Genomic DNA, 25,735 nt, shown 5'->3' on the forward strand with positions numbered 1-25,735 from the left:
CGTTCTACCTAAGATCAGAAGAACTGACTCAGAAAGGCCTTGATTTCCTTTACTGACAGAGACTTGAAACAACTAAGTTTCAAATTTTATGCACATTGATTTTAGGGAAAAAAACCCAAACAAGTGTGATAAGGTGAATCTTGATCACAGCTGAAAACAGTCAGCCTTCCTTTACTGAGGTACACAGACCATCTCTGGTTCTGGGAAGTGTATCAGCGTCTCCTGGGCAGGGAGAGAATGCCACATTTATCATATCAACACCATGGCCACAAAAAAAAATTTCTTCACATTACAGGGCAGATACTTCATCCCATTCTTGTTCTTTCATGGCACTGAGGTGGCCCTGTGCCATCTACCACAAAGCTTGATGTTTTGTGAGAGGTCAAACTATTTAGCTGAGAGACATAGTTCCTTGGTATTGCTGCAGGCACAATACAATGTTCTAGAATAGTTCCAGACTGCTTTTACTTGCAGCAGGCAAGGATAAAAAGCTCAGACGTGGTAATCTCACAACACATCAAATACACAACTTGGTCTGTCAAACTATTTTTTAACGTTTTTAACAAAAGATGGTTTCCCCTTGCTACTCAACCAGATTAAGTTTTTAAACAAATATACAAATATATTCTGGAACACAGAATATTATTGGGAAGTTAATAAACTACTGTAAAGCCATACCTTAAAAGGTCTTACCTAATTTTCTGCATTTTCTAAAAAATATAGTGTTGCCAAAGGCAAACATTATGCAAAGAAGCTCCTTATTTGCCAAAATAGAAAACATAGATATAGATAGATATAGATATAGATACAGATGAGATATAGATATAGATATAGATATAGATATAGATATAGATATAGATAGATAAATATGCACAGGTATGTTAAATGTAAATAGTGGGATAGTACCATATCAAATCTACTACTACTACTATTCATTCTTCCCAGAATTTGTCACATACACACATATGGATTTGACAGTAATTCAGTAATCAAAGAAGAATTCGCATTGGTACTTTAAAAATGTATCATGTGTTTATTGACAGAATTTAACCCCCAGATGGACAGAAGAGCTCTCTGAAGACTAAATGTTCATGTGTTGCTTATCTGAATGAACACCAGGTTCTAGTGTAGTCCCACAGTGGCCTCTAACATAAAGATCATCTACATCCAGGCAGAAAACTGAAATGTTATGTTTTTATAAAAATGTGTTCAGTGGTAAATTATTAAATTTTTCAAAACTAAGGCTTCAAAAGTGCACAAAGAAGTTGCATTTTCTGTAACTGTATGCATTACAACCAACTATACATTGTTGTATCTCCTTGTCTACAAACTCCTGGAAACTGCAAGATCAAACATAAGAAGGCAGTTGCACATGCATTTTCACACACTAACCCATTAAATACTAAAACAAATGTCAAGTTAAATTAATAGACTACTTAGGGCTAGGCCTGAAAGTGCAGTAACATTTTTTACAAGCATCTGGTGATATACGCCACATATCTGAGACTTGAATCTGGGCCTAAGTGTTTTATTTATGAGTTTTTTCTAAAAACAAGACCTAATCCACATCTAATCCATGCTATCCTCCCTCCAGTGCCCCTATCAATGATCCACACATCACTGTTTCACTAAGTTTTTGAGATCCTTTACAGGGTCTAACATATGCTTTATGAGACCTTGAGATTCTGCATGTCTGTCATACAAGTTAAAGAGAGAAACCAAGTAGAGCTATTTCTTTTTGAGATATTGTTGTATTCAAGCTTCAGCTTGACTTAGCCTGATTTTTTTCTGCTTCTCATTTTGAATACAAAGCTATTTCTTTTCCAATAAAGACCTCACATATTTAATTTTTTTTTTTTTAAAAACTTTAAGATGAATTTCATTTTTACAGAGGGGATACTGCATTTAAATCAGGGGATGACTACCAACATCAGTAACTCTGCTAGCCATTCAATATTTAATTAATAATTAAAAATTTTACTGAATATTTTCTGAAAATTGACTTTGATTGGCCTCTCATGTTACTTCACCACTGGCAGGTAAAACTTGAAAGATGTTAAGTATTCTGCATCCAATTAGTTTGTGTATTGTTCACATTCCTTGTTCTTGTGGAAAGCCTGGAAAGATACTTTTGGGGTCAGAATTAATAGCCTTTAAAACTATTTTTAGAAGTCCTTTTCCATAAATATTATTACTGATAAATTCTCCTACTAGAATTATTCAAACACAGAAGTCAATGCAAGATGGAGTTCTGTGGTTTTTGTTTAAGCAATGATTTGTGGCGGTTGTTTGAACTATTCATCCTGCTGGAGCCTAAAGATCACATGCCCTTCACAAATTGTTTGTAAATCACACTGGTAGGCAAGAAAATATGCAAAGCTGCTATTCTGGGTACTCTTTATGGTAGGCATTTTACATCAAAACAGCTGGAAATGCCTTTGACAGAAAAAAATCCTTGATTCAGCTGCAATAGCAGTAAAAATAAAGGAAGCTCACTGTACATATTTTTCCTAAAGTAGTACACTTTTACACACTTCCTGTATCTGGAATTTATGGAAAAGACGTCAGCCATGTAAACCTCTTCTCCTTTGTTCCTTAACGAGTGACATGGCTGACAGGCCATTCATTAGAAGTTGTTCCTTGGAGATGATGTGCACACCTTCACTTCTTTAGTCATGGTGAGATGAAACAGCAGCTGAGAAGCACACTGAGGACCTTTTGCTTCCTGGTGGAAATCACAGAGGTGATGAATGATCACCAGGACATCTGTAAGAGTGGGAGGTTAGAGCTATGAGCGTGACACCTGGGAAGCTGCACTGCTTATGGTCAGGAGCAAAATATTACAAACTTACGCGGTAGCATTAGCTGGCACCAACTGTCTCTAAGAATGACAGACTCCTTGCTGGAAGTGATACCGAAATGCCACACAATTTTTAGAGATTGAAACACTTCAGAAAAATATTTAATTTCTGTTTTCATGCCAGTATATTAAAAAAGACCCAGCGATGGAAAGAAACATGCTTGCTCTGGCATAAGTGAAAGAGTGTGAGACTGAATGCTTTTAAAGCTAAAACACGGGAATTTGCTCTGAATATCTAGATTTTATTAAATTTCAGTATCACTGAGAAGGTCAGTATTCTCCAGTATTATTTGTCACAGGTTCTTAATCAGTTTGTTTACTGCATATAGCTACACTATTGTGAGCTGACCAGACTTTATTTACTCCTCACTCTTAGAACCACTTATATCAAAGGACAATTTTTTTTAACATAGTTTTTCTAGATTTGTGCTGAAATGTATCCATTTGAAATGCATACTTAACTAACTTCCATCCAAAAACAGTTGAGCCGAATCTCTACTCTTTTAAAGAAAGGGCAAAGAATCCTTTCAAAGTACTGTAAAGAACTTCTTGTTGTCCTGAATATTGGACACACAGAATATGATGACTGCTATCCAAGGAGAATCACAGGTCAAAGTTCCCATGAACAACTAGATGACAAATTGCATTTTTGACCTGTTGTCAGAAAATTAGTGTCTCTTGTGGGGATGTGTGGTATCTCTAAGAGGACTGGTTTTGATTTTAATGATGGCAACAATTGTGCAGAGAATCCAGAGCAGGATGAGCAATTCAGTGTATTTTTAATTCCTCTTAGGAGTAAAATCAGAATTCCATTGCAGAAAGTGAATTTACATTAAATCACAAGATGTGTGTTTGCAGGTGGGAGGAGGAATGGGGAGAGAAAAATTCTAGGATGCTTTGGATTCATCCCAAAGCAGTAACTTGGGAGTAAGTATATTGTCATATAGTTTTCACTGGGCTGTATTCAAGGCAAATTCAGAGTTAACAATAATTTAGGAAATAACTCGCACAGATGAATACATCATGCAGGGTGTAAAAAACGGAAAGGTTAGTCAGATTGTGAGCAGCATCTCTGGTCAGCAGAGCTGTGATGCAATGATCACTTGGCAGATCCCAGGAGATTTCTGGAAAAAGAGGACTGAAATAGAAGATGAGGAATGAAGAGGTGCTGTAGCTGGGAAGGACAGGTAGAACAAAAAGCAATTATCTTAGAAATGCTTTAGCATTATTAATCACAGTCCTTTTTTGCCCCCCTGAGGTAGATTCCAGATAAATTTAAATAGCAGGACAAGGCACATTTCCAGTTTTGTCAACTGCAGTGGTTTCAGAAAGATACTGAAGTAAGGAATCTCTCCTTCAGGTACATTGCCGTATCTTTCCTCACCATTTTCACATATGCCAACCTGAGCACAGCATAAGGAGCTGGTAATTTTCAAACTTTACAGTCAGGCTTCCTTAAAATAAATTTTCCAGCCCAGAAGGGGTTATAGTACAAGTTTTATGTCTGTTAGCTTGTTTTGAGTATGCTTAAAGTCTTCATTGATAAAGTGGCATTGTTGCATAGATATTTCTTAGAGGAAGCATTCATATAATTTTTTTTTTTTTGTAGTGCAAAGCAGAGAATTTCTAGACATGGGGCTTGAAATATTAATTCATTCAGTCAGGAAAAGTTACCTACATTTCTTTTTACTTAAGTCATTCCCTTCCTCTTTAATGCCTCCACATCCACTTCAGGGACAGGTAGCTTAATTTCTATCATCTGTAGCTTTGCAGAGTATTAGCTTTGCTACACATGCCAATGATTGAGCTATACTAGATGTGCTTGAAAAAAGCCTGCAACCTACAGTGCTCATTCAGGAAACTGGGAGTGAAGTAAATCCATATGTGTGTTAGGAAGTCAGTGTTAAGATAGGGCTTGAGTCCTCTGGCTCTTGGCACTATCATGCACAGTTCTGCTTTGAAGAACTGTAGCAGTGATAGGATTTTTGGTAACAAAATGTATAGTATGCTCATAGTTCAACACTGATGTTTTGATGCTTTAAAAAACATGTTTTTTTCATTTGGTTCAATTCAGAACATTCTTCTATCCTGACAATTTTTAAAGGACTCCTAAATGGAAGCAATATTTAAATATGAAACATAATTAAACAGAAAAAAAAAAAAAAAGGCTAAGATTCTGGGTTAGAATTCAGCTACAAATGCTGTGTTTTCTGTAAATTTTGTTTAACATTGTCTGAAAAACAGTCCTAATCCAGAAAGATTTTCAACTGAATTCTTTGGCTGCTCCAAAGCACTTGAACAAATATAACCTCTTACAAAATTCCATCTAACTTTGTCATAGTCTGTGATTCAGAAAGCATCACATTTGTCACAAATTCATGCATAGTCAGCATACAGATAGGCTGTCAGATATATGGGATATATACATGCACTAGAACCAGAAACCACAGTGTCTAATCCTATTCCCTTTACTTGTTCAAAATACAACCATTTAATCTCACAGGAATATAGAAAAGCATATCAGTAGGATTTTAGAGCTTCATTTAATATACAGCCTGACAACTGGGCCAGCCAGTAGCTGTAATTTTAATGGGTTTGCCATTTATACCACTGTATTTCAACAGCAATTTACAAAGTAAACACTGAGTAACACTAAAAGAAAATCTCTGTTTAAACACCTGAAACATTTAAGGGAATACATAGAATTAACAGAGATAGAAAATGGAGTGAGATGGCATTTTCTAATTGTTACAGCTAAAGCATTGGCTGTGTGATGCTAGTTCTTCCAGGTTGTTCTTCATGAGATGTTCCTCAGAAATTCAGTCTTAATTTTGCAAGAATATTAAATAGTATTTGACACCTAAGTTTGTAATAGTTACCTTTTCAAGGTAAATATTCATGTATTTATGTTACTTTTCTTGTATTATAGTAAATGTACATTAAAGTATGCAGCTTCAATTGGCTACCCCTAGCTTTAAGACTTTACCACTCATTACAGGTACCATACCCAAGAGATTAGCTAAAATATCCTGAATTTCCTGTGTTCATTTAGGTGGTCATTTTTGAAAAATTTCTCAGGAAACACTGTTCTGTTTCCTGATTGCCCATTTTTTCTACCAGTCCAGGTAAATTAAGGTAGCAGTCATTCAAGTGGTCTGAGGGATATTTTTCAGTGGAAGATACTTGGTCTTACTGTCCCAGTTCAGTCTCCTCACACTCAGCTGAAAGCAGAAAATGATAAATGCTCTACCTTGGCCAATGCGGATGGAGAGGCTGAAGTCTCACATGTCAGAGCAGACAACTGTCTTAAGGGTGGGTACTCTCAAGCTGTGGTTACAATTTTAACTTAATCAGCCTTCCTGGAAATGAATCATAGTCCCTTTGAGGATGCAGGTTGCTCCTGCTCATGCCCTGGTGTACAGAGCAGCTGCCATTGAATCATTTTCATAAGCCACTCCTTCACGTTAAGCTTAATTTGCTGGCCATAAAAATGGTAAGAAAGTACTCCCTCCCAGCCCTCTTGCTGATACTTCCTTATTTAAAATACTGCACAGTATTTTTCAAACTTTATTATGGTTTGATTAAATTGATTTAACCAATGACCTTTACTTATTTATCTCCTGATTAGCTTTAAAAATGAAATTTGATTCACAGTTCCTCTAAAGCAACTGAGAGATAACTTAAAGGTTTGCCTGATGTTACTCACCTCATTATTTTTTTTTACTACTTGGTTTCTTTCTTATTTCTTGTTACCTATTGATCAGTGTGCATCTTTCCAAAACCTACTTTTATTTGAGTCTCAAGCTACCAATCTACAAAACAAGTATAATAAATCATCCCATATCAAGCTGATGAGGCTTAATTGTGTTTGTACAACATTTTGAGTTTCTCAGATGAAAACAGTGTGCTGTAACTACTGTTATTCTAAACTTTGCAAGCAAAATCCAGTTTTCTTATTCAGGTCTACTGCAAATGCAAACTATTTTCATTAGTTCTGCTGCATGCACACAAAACTGATCAAAATGATAGAAAAATCAAGTCCAGAATACTGAAAAAAAAAATCATTTTAATAGTTTGAAATATAATATTATTGTAACAGTAATGGCAAAGAAATTTGACAGGTGTAGAGAAGATCAAGCTTAGATCGAGCTTCTTTCTGTTTCAAATGACTAATCAGAGAAATTCCTCTGAACTTCTAGAGTCAAGTAGCAGTTGCATCCATTTTCAATTACTTGATTTCTTTCTTTCCTTTTTTTTTTTTTTTTTTTTTTAAATGGAATTAGGAACAGAAGCTTATGGTTCAAACTGAAAACATGTCTCAGTGTGCTTGGAAGTCATCCAAATAGCATCTGCCACAGTATTTTGTCTATTTCTAACCGTTTTTCTTTTAATGATAAATTTGTACGGTATGCTACAATTAAATGCACTTCCCATGGCGCATCGAGGAAGTCTGGCTGTCTCTTTGGTTAACTTTTTCAGACAATTTAACACCATCTTGTCTGCTTTACATAATACATAGTATATATAGAGATATACAACATTTCACCTATGTGTTTTGATATGTTTCTGCAAATAAATACTCATTAAAATAGATTTCAAAAGTAAAGTTTAAGCACACTGATTGAAACTGTACAGCAGTACTGCTTAGGCACGTTTTTAGTATATTCTTTATAATGTAATGGATCACATGTCACACTCTCATTTGGAAGGTGCAAAAGATAATTTTCTCTGCTTTAAAACCCCTCCTTCATCTGTTACAAAATAAAGCCTTCTAGCCAAAACTTATCAGTTCATCAAGACTGGAGATACAGCAAGGGTCTTGCTATATATAATTCTGCTTTCTGTCTATAGCAAGAGTGCCTGCTGAAACTATTGAAACAATTAATTGTTAATTTCAGTCACTTATAAACAACTGCCTGGGAAGGAAAAACGAGAGGTTACTACTCTGTTTAAGAAAGGGGCCACTGATGTGCCACTGACGAGCTTCCGTGGCACGGGCTGCCCGTGCCTCTGCTGCGGCAGCAGTGGCTGCTCATTCCCGATGGACATTCCCGATGCTCCCGGTGCCGGCAGGTCCCTGTCACCTCGCCAGCCAAGTTGAGGAGCGTCTGGCGAGCAGGCCGGGCCCGGCCGATGTAACACTGTTTGTAATGAGAAATCTAAACAGGGAATGGCAGCGAGGCATGACAGGAATGTGTTTCCATTGGAGAAGCCCGTGCAGAGAGAAAGCATAAGCAAAGCCATGTCCAGAAGGCCTTTCAGCTGGCCAGCACGGAAGACTGATGTTATTGTACACGGGCTGTCACGCTGCCAGCCCTCCCTCACGGGTTTGTTTTCTCTCATGCTCTCCCTCTCCCTCTCCCTCTCCCCTCTCCGCTGCCTTCCTCCCGGGGCCGGCTGTTTGCTCAGGTGGACAGTGACACCGTTTGGAACGAGCTGCACTCGGCCGGGGCGGCACGCATGGCGGTGGGCTGTGTCATCGAGCTGGCGGCCCGCGTGGCCTCCCGGGAGCTGAAGGTGAGGTCCGGGCCGCGCCGTGGGTGGGAGCGCCGGGCGGGCCGGGAGCGCGGGGGGCTCAAGGGCGGCGGTCTTCCAGCGCTCGGCTCCGGGGAGGGCGGCGGGACGAGAGCCGGGAGCGCGTCCGCGAAGGTGTGGCAGTGCAGGAGCTGCCGCGGCCCGGGGTACTGCCAGCGCTGAGGTGCTGCAGCCCGAGGTGAAGTTAGTGCTCATCTCCGGCCAGTGGCTGCGGCGCTCCCTTTGAAGTCAAGTTTTATTTATTTTTAATTTTTTTTTTTAATATGGTTGTTTTGTCACGTGCGTAATCTCTGGATACCACCCAGAGAGAGGGGAGACGAGGGGGCGCGGCTGGCGAGGAGGGCGATGGGCAGGCGGTGCCCGGCTGCCAGCCTGACCGTGCCCCTGCTTCTCCCTGGCCCCTTCCTTCTCCGGTCTCTGTGCCGCCGGATCTGCAAGGCATGATGTACGAAACCCAAATTATCCCCAGTCTAAACAATTTATAAAAGCTCCAGACCTGACAGACTTTGACATTTTATTTGGTATTTTAACGGCCCTATTTAAAGGTACACCATATGCAGCCGGAGTGCAGGCTTGCCCCAATAAACATTGTTGGAGCTAACATGTCTCCTTAATGAAACTGTTTATTCGCTTTCCAGTCCACATACTAATGGATTCAGTCCTATTTCCACAATCAAGATGGAAATAAATATTTTTAAATTAACACTGCATGGTGATTTTTAAAATTACAAATTCTGTTTGGAAAATTTTCTTCCTGTATGTTTCTCTTATTTCAATCAAAATGTGTTAGCTACCTACTTGGGAATGGGTACATATATTGATATATATATGTATATAGATACAGATATAGATTGTATCAGGGTATAAATGAGAGCATAGTCAGGTGAAATGCAGTATTATAGCTCTGACATAATAGAATGCTGTTTTATATTTTTATATGAACTTTTATGTTCAGGCACTGAAATCATTAGCCAGGTACCACACAAAATGTACAAATTTTGAATCTCAGATCAGGGGCAGGGTGCATTATATGGGATCCTGTTGTGTATGCTTTCTTCATGCCCTTTAAGATTTTTTTTGGGCATAGTAAGATACGTAACTCACTGTGCATTGTTCCACACAGAGGAATAATGAACATGAGGAAGGATTTTTTAGCTAGTTCTTACCTTTAGAAACTGTAGGACACACACCAGTGTCTAAGGCAATTTAAAAGCAAGTTTTGGTAAGAATAGTGAGATATGTCCTGTGTGTACTTGACATGAGTGAGGTCCACTGCAGAATCTTTGCCACTTACCTCTATACATTTGTGGTGTGTCTCACACAGTGTGAATGCTCTTCCTTAAATAAGTGTGTGATAGACAGCTGAAAAGAATCATCAGCCATTGTGAGACTTCTCTTTCTATTGGTGTTGCAGGAGTCTGTAAACAAATATTTTATATTTAGTACTAGGTATTCTATATTTAGAACTAGTTTGTCGTTTAATGTAACATTATTGTTGCTTCTAAATAGAATATTTTTCTACAATGCAGAGAACTGAAGTCTCATGCAACTTGCAAGTTGAAACATAGGAAAGGCAATTTTTCAATATGCCCAGTAGTTGATTCAAACCAAATCATCAGAAAAATGGAAATTGAAGGGATTTGCTGTGAAAGAGAATTGTGAATATTCCTGCTATTCCTTATAGATGTTTATCTAACCTGCTCCTAGACTTCCAGCATGAAGCCCAGTGATTTACATGCCTCTATGGCATCTGTATGAACTATCAATCTGCATGTGGTATTTTTCATTTAAGGCTATGGAAAGTTATTAATGCCTGACTGTCAGTAGGAAAGCGTGTTAGCAGAAGTTCTGTAAATGCAACAGTCCTGACATTAGCTATTTTAGCACAGTCATCCTGTTTGCGTTGACACTGCATCCATTCAAACCCAGGGTTTGCAAGCAAGTTGCTGTCAATACTCTCATATCGTAAATTGCACTGGGGGCAGTTTGCAGTGTTTTCTGGAGTTCTCTACAATCTCCATATGATTTTAGACCCATAGATCTGTATGTTCCAGTCTACCTGTATGCCTTTACACATTCCTTTTCCATCTTCCTGCATTTTATCTGATCAGCTGTTTCTGTTAGGGAAAATACCGATTTTGTAGTGTACTTGTGAAATTCTAAGGGGAAGAAGATGAAGTTGCCCACTTTCATGTGCATTCATTGTGCAAATATGCATGTGAAGCAACCATTTGGGGCTTGTACTGTGAGTACTGAGTGGGAGGATTAAGCTCTGATGGGAATCTGGAATGATCTGCTACAGCCTCGGAATTTTTGGATGACAAAAAAAGCACCTTCCAAGAATTGCATGCAAGCTATAACAGCTCTACAACATGATAACAGAAGATGAGCACAGCAGAGAAGCACACCACAGTCATTCCCTGGATATTTACCACTGTGGATTGCTATCAGATGGTGTACTGGCAGTTTGGTGTCAATTCAATCAATTTAAACCCACATTTTTTACAAGTGCCGGGCTAGAGTGTGGAAACAAAACATCAAGTGCCCTGTATGGATGTGGATCTGACATATAAAGTTCGTTTCAGGAAGGACAGGACATTTCATAGTCTATGCTTATTCCATGGTCTCTACTGACACTGCTTGCTGTGGCACAAAGTGATAGTAGTAGGGTGGAGCTATAGGAACATGTTGCTAAGAAAAGAGATGAGACTGCAAAATAAACCATGAAAGTCTGCAGAACAATTGGGAGATTCATTACAGAGCTGGGCATGAGTCAAAGTCATATACAAGGCAAAAAATTCTTTATTCTGAATTTCCTGAGACTATCAGTCCCATTGCACATAAGTCTCATTGAGAACAGCAAGATGTTGTTCATCTGATTTGGATAGTGTTCAAAAACTGACAAGGAATTAAGAGGAATTATCTTTGCTGTATTTCAAACCCCTTGTGAGACATCAGATTTCTTTGATCTCCTTGATCACTGGGAAAAACATTAGTATGGCAGTACTAGGGATGTAAAACAATAGCCACAATAGTAATTAACAGTGGTGCAAGTTTTTCTGGGGGGGGGGGGGGGTTGGTGTGGGGGTTTTGGTTGGTTTGTTGTTGTTGTTGGTTTTTGTTTGCTTGGTTTGGTTTTGTTTTTTTAAATTAAGAAAAATTGTTGCTTCTCTGGGAAGTCTTAATCTGGATTTTTTTATTTAATTATATACAGTTGTTAAAATGAAGCATTCAGTGGATCTGCTTAATAATATAATGAACAATCATTAATATCCACTTTTGAGGTATTATTTAACAGGGAATAAAGACTCACATCACTACTGAAATATATAGTACTATTAAATGTGATGTACTGAATCAAATGCTATGCTTTTCCTTTTTTCATTAATTTATTTGCATGTCTGTTGAATGTGTTCTTGTCAATTTTACAGTAGGAGATGAGACTAATTATTGCATGAAGGTTACTTTTTTTGAGCTGTTTATAATTAGGAAAGCTGCTGATGCACCATGAGGTATTTATGTTATGTGGAATCAGTGCCACACCTCTCCTGTCTGTCTGTTTTTATGTATCTGTGTTTGGTCATTTCTCATTTCCCAAACAGAATAATGTAGAAAGCTTCTAATAGTCTGCTGGTGACTACAGATTTTTAGAAGAGGAGAGTATGTGGATCTGGGTGATTAGAATTCCACCACAGTCCTTAGTCATATCCAGTAAATAATTTTATCAGATAAGAGAAGTTCTATGATATATTCCGTAGTGCTTGTGGAAGAAATAGAGGTAGTGCCCAGCATATGATTTCTTGCATGCAGTGTATCTCATGAACCTGGAAATCATTGTCTCTAGCCTTTGCTTTTAATGACCTCATCTTCAGAAAGAGGCCCCAAAAAGATACAGAAGTGTCTCCTGAGGCTTTCACTGCTCTCTTTCATTGCCACAGGATGTGACACTGTAAGGTGCTGCCCTGCCCTCCCATCTCATTTATTGCCTGGCCTGGTGCTTCCCCTGCATCCACTGTGATGCTCAGCTCAGTTCACCTCCCCTCCTTGCTGCTGTGCTACTTCACTCACTAGCAGCTGTGCACCAGGAGACTCTTCCCTTGCCTCTGCATCTGTCCTACACAGCAGGCACGTCCCTCCTGCTGCCCAACTGGACAAGTACATACATATTCTAAAAACCACACATTAGAAAAGTCTTGGACAAAAATAAGGAGAGTTTATGCATCTGTGGTTTCAGATTTCATTTGTAACTGTTAGAACTTGTAAAGAATCTTATCTTTAGGACTTAGCTTGTGAAATTGTTGTTTTTATTTTTCCTGAAATAGTTTAGGTTGCTGATATTTTCATTTTGTTAACCAAATTATTCATGTTGATGCCGGCACCTGTTTTGTTGCCATATATTAGGTATTTATGAAATGGTTAATACTACATTTAAAAAGCTGGAGTTCAGTTAGGTTAGTATGATAATTTTGCAGTAATAATATTTCATTGAATAATGAAGTCCTCCAATATGTTATTTGTTCCTGTGATAGTTGTTTTATTTTGTGTTGTTTTGTGAAAATTAAATGTGTTTTAATTTATTTTCTGATAACAAATTGTACATTTCTCTGTTTGTCTGTCATCAATATCTTTAAATTGACTGGCAGGAATAAAAATTATACAGGTGAAAAATATAATTTAAAAATAGTATACCTAATAAAAACCTCTTTTTGAGAGAGGTTACCAAAGGGGAGATGGGAGTCATTCTCCCAATGGGAGATGACTTTTAATCATCATAGATAATTCACTGCCAGAGCAGAACATGTAACTGTTGAAAATACAAAGGAACATTACTGAAACATTTTTCTTCAGCCTCAGATGACCCCTTCAGTACTGTTATAAGGTAGAATTAAGTATTTTAAATACAGAACCTGTAATAAGGATTACTGTCTAGTTTACTTTACATATCCTTTAAATGTGTAAATCTTGGAGATGGTAGCACTATTTTCTATGATAGAAACATGTAGTGCTGAATATTTTTTAATTTGGCAAACTTGAAACAGAAGAGACCTACACAAAATGCTGTCAAGAGCTGGTAGGATTTGTGTGATTAATCCCTGCTTAAAAAAAAAAAAAAGTTTGAGTGAATTAGGAAGCAATTTTTCTAAATAACACTCAAGAATAAAGGCATGTAAGTTAAAAGCATGGTCTGAGACTGTCTTGAATATGCACTTCAGCTTAATCAAGTGAAGCAAAAGCCGTTTTTCTACCTTATCATATGTGGGTGTGCACATGCACACACACACACAAACAAACATGTAAAGTTGCCCTGTTGGTAGCTAAGGGTCATTTAACAGAATGAAAGCAATTGAAATGAGTTTCCCCTGAACCAGAATCTGATACATTCCTGGGATTGTTCTTTCTGATATGTCAAGTTGAATCAATACCAAAGTAAACCTCCTGAATTTGGTCATTGCTATTCTGGTGTCTTTGTACAATCCATAGATGACTTAAATTGAACTTGAAGCTCTCATTCCAAATGAGCTTGGTTTTTACTGTTCTCAAGGCCTTTGTCACCTAGGGCAATGGAGGAATCATCATGTGGTAAGCAGTAATAATCCAGTGAATAAACAGACTTAACTTAGTCAACCACCTCTTCCCCCCAAATTCTTAGTTTCTAGTTTTAAAAGTATTCTGAATAAAAATCTTTCAGCCATATTTAATAGCTCTCTTGTTAGGTTTTCTTGCAACAAATATAAAATAAATTATCATTCTAAAGACAAAATAAGCAAAAATAGCAGAAAAGAAATGTCTCCTTAGTCCCATAGTATCCTTCCTCTGGTGAAGCTTTAGGCCAGCAAATTCATATGGCTGCCTGAACCACACAAAACCCCACACAACTCCTCTGGTTACCTACAAAAATCTCCTTTCCTGAAATGTGCTTTGCACCCAGGTGCCACCTGGACAGTATTTCTCCTGCAAGCTCTTCCCTACCCTTGCTTCTACCTTTTCACCCTCTGCCCTATAAAAATCTCCCTTTGCTTGAAAAAAAATTCTGAGTGATGTGAGCCAGCCACAAAAAGAGGCATTTTTTCCACACCCATCCACAGCATTTTGAACAATGCATGTTTGTGAGAAACAGTAACAAATGAATTCTTATTTTACTACTATTAAAGATATGATTGATAAAAGCCTTCAAAGTTACCAATGAAATCTTTTAGATAGTAGTTTGTATTCTTTGTTTTTACAAAGTTAGAAAAATTGCAAAATTTCATATTAAACCATCTCTTAGATTTTCTATCCCAGCAATTATGGTTATATTTATAGCTGGATGACTGTTATTATTTCATATAATCAGACAACTTTAATTATATGTGTGGTACATGGCTTACCTCCATGACCACTCTGTACTAAAACTCTTTTGTCTGCTTTCTTTCCCAATATAGTTAACACTACTTGTGGCTAAACAGGCCATTATGGTTGTATCTCAACTGGTCTGCAAGCACCAGCTTTTCATGTGTGTTTTCTGATGGTATCCACTTAGGCCTTCAGGAAAGCAGACAGGGAACTCTTTGTTTCCATCAAAGTTAAGTGTTTAATGTCCATTTCTGTGTACTTGGCCTCTACTAGCTTCCTCTGCAAGACAAAATAGTATTCCCTCATGTCCGTTACTGTTTTTTTGGCAAATATACATGCTGCTAGTATTGCTCTGTTAAATCACAGGTTCTTGTTCACTGCATTCGTAGACCCCCAGGGCCAACTGCTGACTCCTCCTCTGACTGTATGAGTAGCTTGTAAAATTGCCCCAAATAGGTGCCCAAGGATTGCCTCAGCCTTACACCACTCATTCTCATGCTTACCCTCCCTGATGGATGGCATAGCTTGGAATTGTGTTACAGCATGTGGCACTGGTAAGAATATGGTTATCTTCTTCCTGTTAGCAGTTGCAAGTGGATTCTTGTAGGCAGCCAAGACTTAAAGCAGCCTTGATCTTTGTTATTGTAGGTCTTGGCTACACCAGAGACGGCAGAGTTAAGGATGGCACTAAGGCCACTTTAGGGATTAGACCTGTCAGCTACACTGTATGGACCTTTTAAATATAAAGAAATTGGTTTTTATATAACTTTATAAGGATTTTATTTATATATATATATATATATGTGTGTGTGTGTGTAACTCGGTGAATATAAATTCTGACAGGACAAATTGATACATTTCTGTCTAATGATGTATTATACATTTCTGTATAATTCTCATTCTGAAATGTGTGCACATTGAAGCAAAAAATAGAACCTTTCCATTAAAAACAAGTGCATGTCCAAGACTGCCTTGTTTAAGCGCTGGTAATTTTAAGAGTTAACTGCAAGATAGGTTAAGGGATTTAGACAAGTATAAATTAAAAACTTCTAACACCTAACCTTAGGAGCAAGTTGAGTTTCAAGCGTGGAATTCAGACCCCCAGTTAGTTACCCAGTCTCCATCTAAAATACACAGAAAGGTGAGGTTGGAAGTGACCTCAGGAGGTCATTCTGTTCACCTCCCTTGCTCAAATAGAGCTGCCTAGAGCTAGTTGCCTAGATGAATGTCCAGATGGCTTTTGTATATCTCCAGGAATGGAGACTCTACAACTTTTCTGGGCAAGTTGCTGTATTGCTTGGTCATCCACGCAGTAAAAGGGTTTTTTCATATGAAGCCTCTGCTCTTTCAGTGCCTATTGCCTCTTGAATAGATGACATGGGTGTCATTGCTCATTCAGACAGGGTTTTACAGCTTAAAGTACAAGAAGACCTTCAATTTCTAATATTAATTAACATTTTTTTTGTGTTTGAATAAAAGCTGAGGAAGAGTAGGACTCCAGACCTATTGTTAGAAAACTTAGACTGAAAAGATGTGTCTCAATATCTATTTTATGGATCTCATAACCTAAATACACAAAGTATTAGGTCAAATTCATCGCCATGTTCAAGAAGTTGAACCTGAGTCTTCTGCTACTTCAATAAGTGCTTTTGGAGTACCTGCTGTGGTTTATTGCTACTTTTTGCATGGCACTGGCTTTTCTTGAAGTCTACAAAAAGCCAGATGATTTTACTGGAGTAGTACCAGGCTGAAACTATTATGCACTGCTTTTCAGTGAGGGTTCTCACCATACCTGGAGTACCTGACTGTCCACGTAACTCTTGGTTCACTTGGAATCTAGGCAGAACAAGCTCCTCAAGACTGTCATGTAGAATCATTCACACCTTGCAACAATGACCACATACTGCCCTAGAGAAAAATTGTCTGCGTCTAGTTTTACCTCCTGTATGGAGGTAATGTAATAGAAACCCCACTGGAACTCTGCTATAGATGGTCAGTTCTAAGTCCTGGATTGTCCACTCATGTTATGGTATTGCCTTGAGTACTTGTCTTGGAAAGGTTCATGGAGAGGCACAGTAGATGCCCAAGCTTGATGCAGACTAACACTGTAACCCAGAATATTGCAGAAAGGGATTAACTTGACCACCAAAGACAAAAAAGCCACAGTAGGATGTGTTCTTTGGAAATCAAGCATCCAACTACCTATTTAGAGTCATGAAAGAAGAGAATACTTAGCTGACTGTGGAAAAAGACTAACATTTTTCTTAGTTTTCTTTAAAGGTCCAACTCAGCAGGTTTATCTGCAGTCGATCTTCTGTGTAAACTGAGTCTGGGCAGACTTCTCTTCCTTTGTTGTACAAATATGCACAGATTTTAGAATATCTCTATTCAGGGTTTATTCTTAATCCTCAAATTTAAATAAAGGTAATCACATAATGGCACAGACATGAATCGTTTTTCTAATGTTCACGTCTGTCAGTCAGTTTAATGTTCTGTCTACTTATAAAGGTGTCTGTATCCTAGTATAAATAAGGCTCTGTACAAAAACACTTTGAATTTATGTGTGTTGGCTTAATTTTCAACATATTGCTCTGTGTTAGTCTTTCTATCTTTAAAGCAGATTTTTGCTTTTCCGCCTACTGTTCTACTGTCTACTGAGCTTACTGTCTGGTATTTAAAATTGCCTAAATAAAAAAAATCATGTTACATTATACTAATGTATACTGTGTTCATGCAAAGTTTGAAAGTAGGAGAAATTAAGTGTTTTATCCATTGCACAAAAGTTGCCAATAATTCTGTATGGTAACTAGGTTTCAGTGTTTGGTATAATTCAACTATATATTTTATCATCAGTGTAACATATGCACAGTGTTTCTCAAAATATTCAGTATTTCTTAAGATAAGAAAATTTCCCATGTGAACACTGAACTTTTTGTGACGTAAAAACTCATAAAAAGTGGTCACAACCCTGTTGTGAATATCCTGTGTGCTGGTGGAGATAGTGTAATAGTTAAGCTCTGATTCCAGAAATTACCTAGATGTAATAAAACAGGACTTCCAAAGAGTCACGTCAAAGGGAACAGAAGAGAAGCCTACACTGTAACTGTCATATTGTCAAAAACAGCAGTGCTAATATTTTCTATCTCTGAATTGCCCCATGAAATCCTCCTAGAGATAATCATCTTAATTATATTGATCTTTTGGGAATACTGATAAAGTTAGCTGATAATGAGCTGTTAGCTGAGTAGGGGCAGCTGTAAGCCTTTCATGGACTTCTTCCAAATTCCTAAAAATATCAAGAGAAGAAAATGCAGGTAGCATCATGCTCTTTCTCTAATAATACCTCTTTGCTGAGTCTTTTTTCAGCTCATTATCCCGACATTCATCAGCATACTTTGTTTTTTCATAAAGGCTACAAAAGAGTTCTTTGCCAAATTCTTCTCTAAGTCACATTTTGTGTGAGAAGAAAATGTTAAAAAATCCTCAGAAGGATAGAGAATACAGTTTTAGCTTGGAGTCTAAGGCTGGTTTAGTTCTGCAAATTAGTGCAGTCCACAATGCCTTTTTTTATTTTTCCCTCTGGTGTGCTTGATCTATAGGAAATTTATATCCCATCTCCAGGAATGCCTGCATGCATACTAACATATATCGTTTTTGTGGCTTTAATTATTGGGTTGTTGTGTTTTGTTTGTTTGGGTTTGTATTTTTAATTTGGACACTTAATGCAAAATAAGTCATGACGTCAAATCCCTCATATTGTTTAAAGGTGGCCAGAAGAACCACTGTTACACATGCACTCCCTTGGTATTGTACTTTTAAGTTTACTGTACTCTGATAGAACTATGGCCATGCTCCACAAAACTTGGCAGCTGTCTGCTTGGATTACATCTAGCAGTAAATTAAATAAGACAAGACAACATGGTAGTATTTGTTTATAAATAAATGCCAGTGAAGCAACCTAGGTAGACAATTCCACAGGTACACACAAACCACACACTCATATGATAGTAAATAAACAGATTCACAGGAACCAATGTGACTATTAACTGCCATGTTCCTCTGTATTTACACCAGTGTGAGTGAAAGTTTAATGATTATTATGTTTTTCTCAGGTAAGAGAAGACTGAAATGTTTACATTTATCGAGTTTTAGTATATCAAACTGGAATACTTTAATACTGGTGAATAAAATACAGAAATATTACAACCTTTTCCTTCCTGTCCTCTCCTGTCTGAGAATACAATGCTTGGTTGGTCATGCAGGCATACATACTCATCTAGTGTTTCTGTGGAGCTGTGTGAAAATACAAGATATCTCATGGGCAGATATCTCATGTACGGATTATAATTTCTTATTTTTATGTATATGTTAATTGTCTTAGTTTGATAGCATATATATAGCTGAATAGGACTCTCTTGGGTAGTTGAAATAAAGAGGAAGTGCTATGAAGCAGTAGTGTTTCTCCTGAATCTAACTGTTGTAAGAGATATGATACATATGATACATAACCTTATGAGACACTGCTTCTTGAACATATAATCTGACTTTCTGAATAGAGCTACCTTGCCAACACTTTTACATTTTCCTTTTAGCATACCCACACTGGAAGGATAGAAATTCCTTTTTTCTTTTATCTTCAGTGACTCCAGAGGCAAAAAATTCCTTTGTCATCACTGATCCTAGTGCTGTATTTTATGAAATGTACATACAGTTCCAGAAAGTGTGTTAGAAATTGACTTCAGGGAATTTATTAACTTGCGAGCATAGCAGGTTCCCAAGTGTAATGTATGGTTTGCAGAAATATGAGATGTTCATTGTCATCCTTTTTCTACTGTTAGAAATTATATGTGTGTGGGGGTCTGAATTTATCATTAGTCTATACAGAGGTAAGGTCAACAATGGCTAATCATGTAAAATATATACCTTAAGCTACTTCTATTTTGAAGCATCTCAAGACAGAACAAATTAAGATTGCATGATCTTAGATAACTTTCATTTTAAATGCGAATACTAAACAGCAGAATTCATAACAGGGCTTTCTCATTCTGCCTTTTTTCTCCTCTTTAGATCATGTTGCATGTGTATGTATGTATCACATATGTGTATTTATATAGCTTATTTGCCACTGTTCTCAACAGTATTATTTCTGGCAGTACTATGAAAGGGTGATTGGATAGAAAAAGTGCTCAAGAGGCTCTAATAGATTTCAATCCCATCTGCCTGCTGCTCTGTTTTGCTCTGAGTCAAGTAGTTTTTTAAGCTGATAATTGAAAACCTATCTTGTTCTTACAGAATGGCTTTGCTGTTGTAAGGCCCCCAGGCCATCATGCTGAAGAATCAACAGCCATGTAAGTACCAGGGAATATTGCCCATCTTGGAGCACTAAGGTTACTGGCAATCACCTGCATTGTGCATGTCTCCGAAGAACTGTAATTGCTAGCAGATGACTGAAAAGGCTTTCTAGGTACTCCCAGAAGCAGATTTATGGCCTCAGAGATCATATAGCATTTTTTAAAATGCTCTGAACATTATTTATAGTTGTTTTCCTGACTGATTTTCTTTCTTATTTCTGTTCTTCTCTATTCCACAGGGGATTCTGCTTTTTTAATTCGATTGCAATTACTGCCAAATACTTGAGAGACAAGCTAAATATAGGCAAGATATTGATTGTAGATCTGGTATGTATTCTTGGCAAGCATCACACTTGAAGTGCATCTAGATGAAAGATAATGAATTTGTATTTATAACTCCGACTTTCCTGCTTTTAATACCTACAAGTCATAAAGGTGTGCATTTCCTCTGATTTTGGGAACTCATTAAAGCCAGGATGGCAGTACTGAAGCTATAAACATCTATGTTTCACTTTAGTGGTGTTAACTGCAATTTAATGAGAAGAAGGCACAGATCAGGGCAACTTTTATGGTCCTTAAATGAATTGATACTTCCACTGTTAACATAACCCTACAGAACGCAAGTTTACTTTTCCCTACATAATAGAAACTTTAAAGATATTCTTTAAAGAACGTTGTTGCATTGGTAACAAAATTGACCACTTTCCCCAGTTCGCAATGATTTGACTTGTTGTGTAACTTTGATATTATTAAATAAATTGACAGGTCGTTCCCCCCAAGAAGTTTTCTAGTCATGTATTCCAGGTTTAGGTGGTTCTCTGAAGAAAACCTATGTGATTAAAAATCCACTTCATTGGATTAGTCTTGTATTTTAATAGAAGGCATTTTTGCACAATACTTAATACATTTAACAAATGGATTATTTAAATGCAGATGACATTTGGCATGTTGGCTATATTATTTTCATGAATAATGAACTGGAGCTCTGCCTTGCACTCAAAGGATCAGCCCAATGCACAGCCCAAGGAAAGTTGAATGCTGATTTATGAGCACCATTTTTGTTTTCCTACAGTTCATGACGAGGTGTAATAGGGTGTCTGACAAAGCATAGACAGGAAATGAACCCTGGCATCAAAACCTAACCTGTTACATCTGCACTTAATTAATTTTTGCAGGTGATAAAAGATTTAAAGACAAAATATGTTAAAGGGTTTTTGAAGTGCAGGGCTTAATAGTCTAAATCTTGTTCATATCTGCACTCATAATTAAATCTTATTGTGGAGTCATGGCCTTACCATCTAGCACTTTTGTTCAGTTAAATATGCGTACTGACTGTTGAAGAGAAGCAGAGAAAGGGGGAGTGTGGGAGAAGGAATGGTAAGTGAAAAATGAGTGGCAGACTAAGTATATGTGTAGATTAAATATTCTTAGAATGTTTTTGAAATATTTCTCAGATTGTTCTGCTATCATTTAGAAACATAATTATAAACTGCCAGAAACTATTATTTCTGAAAAATTAACTTCTACTGTATGTTATGTCTGTTTGCTGACTTGAATCTTTCAGTTCATTGCTGTAAATTCTGGTCAAAAGAGAACTCTCTGTTTATTCTCATTTTTAATAGGAAAAGCCTACTCAAATTCGTGAATGTTTTTAAGTCTTTTTGACTGTAAATGTTATATTTGCCTTGTTGAGAAAAAAACCAAAACACTTCCCTTTTTCAAGGCAAGGTTAAATGTAAAAATCATTACCTGTGCAAATGATTACCTGTGCAAATGATTACCTGTGAAGCTGCCTATCTTTACTCAGGAAAGTAGATCGGGAATTTTCAGCCTCTCTGCAACTGTCCCATTGACCAGAATAACTCAGCGGGTGAAAAGGAAGAAATATATGGCTGACACAGATGACTTCATTCCTGGAGCAGTTGCAGTACAGTCCCTAGTCTGCTCCATGGTCAGAGCAATGATGTACAAAAATTCATATGGAAAATTTCTTATGCATGCAAACTATGGATAAATCATAGGCCAAACTGAATGAATGAACAAGTTGATAGTGACATCTTTATTCCCACCAACAGAGTTTGGAGCATCTGAAAGAAAGAATGGAATTACAGATGTTAGACTTGAAATTAACCTTTAAGATTATATTTTGATAGTGACTAGCACAGCAGGACCTCATGCAGGTTGGCAGCTATACATGTTACTACAATATAAATATTAAAAAGTAATATCCAGTCCCACACACTAAAGGGTACTCTAGTTACAAATTAAGTGTAGTCTTCATAGCTGCTACATGTCTTCATATATAAATCTTTAACTTTTTAATTGTCAGTCTTCCCTTCATCTATTTAATCTATTTATACAGTAAAATAAAAGACCTATCTGATAGGATTTTTTCCCTCATTCCACCATTTGCATAAATCTCTGATTTTGAACTGACTTATATACCCTGAATACATTTGATCTACTACGGGCAGAATACGAACTCATTTCCCTCATGCTAACATCCGCAGTCTTAAAGAACACATTCCTTTGTCTAATCAGAGACGTCACTGGTCTTCAAAAAAGAGCTCTTAGTGGAATCAAAGTTTAAACAAGAAAGCTAGCTTGAGATTTGAATAATAAAAAAAAAGTAATAAGGAAAAAAAAATATCTCTATGCCTCTTTAACATTTTTCCTTCTGTTTTGGAAACTGTTACAGAAAGAATATACCTAAAGCCCCAAATATGTATGGAAAAGAAAGACTAATTAAAATACTAATGTGAAGTCCTACTGTGTCCCTGCAGATCTATCTATGTGCCCAGCATAGCTTGTCAGGTTGTTGAAATCCTCATTCCAGGATCATCCATACTTGCATTTATGTTAGCAGGATTTGAGTCTTTTTTGGAGTAAACCAATTGAGTCAATTTTTGGAGTAAACTAATTAACTCTGTCACAGCTGAAGGCTGAATGGGATTCTGGGATTAGTCTACATGTCAGATTTTACTTCATTTGCCAGTCAGAACCATCTAACACTAGACTGGCTGCCTTGAAATCTTCAACAGCCTCATACCAGTGTGTTCTTCTTTGCACGTCTCATGTGTTACATTTAACCTTGGCATTAAGTCCCAGTTGGGCTGTAACTCCATCCTTATGTTGTTTCAAGTACTTTCAACATAGAAAAGAAAAGGAACTCTTATAATACTACCCTACAGAGGTCCCAGAGGAGGTCCAAGTCAAGCACAATGCAGTACAAGTAGGACTCAATCAATTCAGAGTTCTGAACAATGTGAGTGAAACTCATGGGCTGCTTCAGCTTGCAAGAAGGACAAGCAATATTCAGTGCTTGCTATGCTATTGGCAGTGCACACCTTGAGGTACAGCTTGAGCCCTCCTGGAGTAGGCATAGTGAGGAGAATGTGACTTCTGTTTCGCAGACACTAAATTGGATTCAGACCTCATAACATTTGTAAAATAAATTCAGACTGGGTGACAGTGACAGTGTTGCCATTCAGCATACTTTGTTTGTCCCCCTTAATTGTTTAAATCAGAAATTTCAAAGGGATGGCTTAAAGGAGGAAACTAAAAAATATCTATAACTTTTCAGCTTAGAAATGCCAGTGAAGAAACATTTTTTTAAACTTTTCTTTTACTGAAAGGCAAGTGGATTTTCCATTTTCACTTGTAAAATTCTTGTGTGTCTAACCACATGGAATAGTAGTGAACTGTGAAAACAAACTTAAAAAAAAGGAAATGTCTGCATCATCAGCTTTTGTTTTATAGATATACTGTCAGCATTTCTTTGTCAGCCTTTTATTTAAAGACAGAATTTTATTCACTGTCATTATATAATGTTTGAAATATGGAGACTGACCAAGGTCACTCCTTGATTGTGGAAGGCACCATCCTATCTGCCAGATGATTTAATAGCTAATGAGATCATATTCCTATGTCTTCAACTGTTGCCGTCATGATTTTGCAAAAATGAAGTATGAAGTCCTTTCCGCATCTGGCATCTCTTTTGATGTGGATCTAACTGCTGAGGGACTGAACAGAACTGAATGTTTCAAGAAAGCCAATTTACTCAGCTGGTCGCAGAGCCTTTGACCTCAATAGTGGAACTTGGCAAATCAATGAATACTCTTATGTTTAGTGTTCTGTCAAGAATTGTGAAAAAGCTCTGTAAACCATAGATCCTTCTGCAAAATACTAGTTTGTAGTTTAAACATTAGTCTTTCTTCAGAGGCCAATGAGGCTAGTTAATTAAGCCTGAGGGGTTATGAACTGTTGGCAGTTAATAAGTCATAAAATTCCTCCATAAAACAGGATGCTAGATTCCATCACTGAGGCAAGGAGTACAAAGAGCCGGTGTATAAATATCTAATTGTACAAAAGGACTGGGATTTCTCAATGACTGCTCATCTGGAGTCTCCAGGGCACGCTCGCTATGGTTTCCTGATTTTTAGAAGCCAGTTTAAAAAATGAGTGCATTAAAGAGTAATTTGCCTGAAAGTTCAGGAAGTATGGGGTGGTGAAGGGAGGGGGAAAGGGAAAGACAAAAGGAGGGCAAGGGAGAGGGAGAGAAACTGAGAGAGAGAGAGAGAGAGAGAGAGAGAGAGGAGGGGGGTGTAAAAGAAAGCAGAACTGAGCTCTCTACACTGAGTTGGACATTATTACATTTGTCATCTGTTTTCTTTCTCCTTTAGGATGTTCACCATGGCAACGGTACACAGCAGGCTTTTTATGCTGACCCCAGCATCCTGTATGTTTCCCTCCATCGCTATGATGAAGGCAACTTCTTCCCCGGCAGTGGAGCCCCAAATGAGGTTAGGTTTATTTCTTTAGAGCCCCATTTTTATTTGTATCTTTCAGGTAATTGCGTTGCATGATTACCCCTAATTTTCTTGTCCTTCTCTGGTTCTTTAAATTACACCAGATTACCAAATTGTCTACTGGGAGTAGGGGACCAGTGGAGAACAAGTGCATAACCCAGAGCAGTCCTTGTCAAACAAGGCTGATCTGACATGTTGTTTGATGTTTGTTTCTAATGCACATTTGAGAATTTTTTTCTTTTCCCTTTTCCCTCTCTCTTTTCCTCCTCCTTTTTCCTCTTTTTCTGTCTTTTTGGCATTTTATTTCTTTTTTTCAGGTTGGAAGTGGCCCTGGCGAAGGGTATAACATAAATATTGCTTGGACAGGTGGCTTGGATCCTCCTATGGGTGATGTTGAGTATCTCACAGCATTCAGGTTGGTACCATTTAAGAGTCTTGAAAACTGTTTGTGGAACAAAAGCACATGAATAAGAGCTAATGTAATATTAAAAGTCAGGAGAGTAATCCATGGTGAAACTAAATTCATCCTGGAATCCCAGTATATGAGAGTTTAGTAAATTAAAAAGTGGGTAATCTAATAGTTGTGACCATCCATGCAGAATCAACAAATAAATTTCTAATTATTTAATTTGTCACTTGTGTTTTCATTATTATGTCATGCCAATAAAATTACTTTGAGTTTGCTTACTTCTCTACCTATAAAATTTAAATGTAAGTATTTCTACCAGGCAGAAGAAAATTACTGCTCATGTTCACACTGATCACAGTTACATGCCAGTAGAGCAGACAAAAAGAAATATGAAGTATGGTCCAAATCCAGTGTTCTTGATTCACTTAAAAGATTCATT

The 25,735-nt window shown here is 37.4% G+C and overlaps 1 protein-coding gene across 1 annotated transcript in view; it reads left to right on the forward strand.

The window, feature by feature from the left end:
• The window catches only part of HDAC9 (histone deacetylase 9), a 269,880-nt gene that overhangs the window by 154,024 nt on the left and 90,121 nt on the right, over positions 1-25,735 (forward strand). Inside the window, exons 17-21 of the mRNA XM_053944734.1 lie at positions 8,270-8,377; positions 20,021-20,076; positions 20,319-20,406; positions 24,762-24,881; positions 25,205-25,302. Of these exons, the coding sequence (XP_053800709.1) occupies positions 8,270-8,377; positions 20,021-20,076; positions 20,319-20,406; positions 24,762-24,881; positions 25,205-25,302 (470 nt within the window). The remainder of the gene's footprint in view (positions 1-8,269; positions 8,378-20,020; positions 20,077-20,318; positions 20,407-24,761; positions 24,882-25,204; positions 25,303-25,735) is intronic.

Source organism: Vidua chalybeata, chromosome 1, assembly GCF_026979565.1.
Source record: "Vidua chalybeata isolate OUT-0048 chromosome 1, bVidCha1 merged haplotype, whole genome shotgun sequence".
Lineage (NCBI taxonomy): Eukaryota > Metazoa > Chordata > Aves > Passeriformes > Viduidae > Vidua > Vidua chalybeata.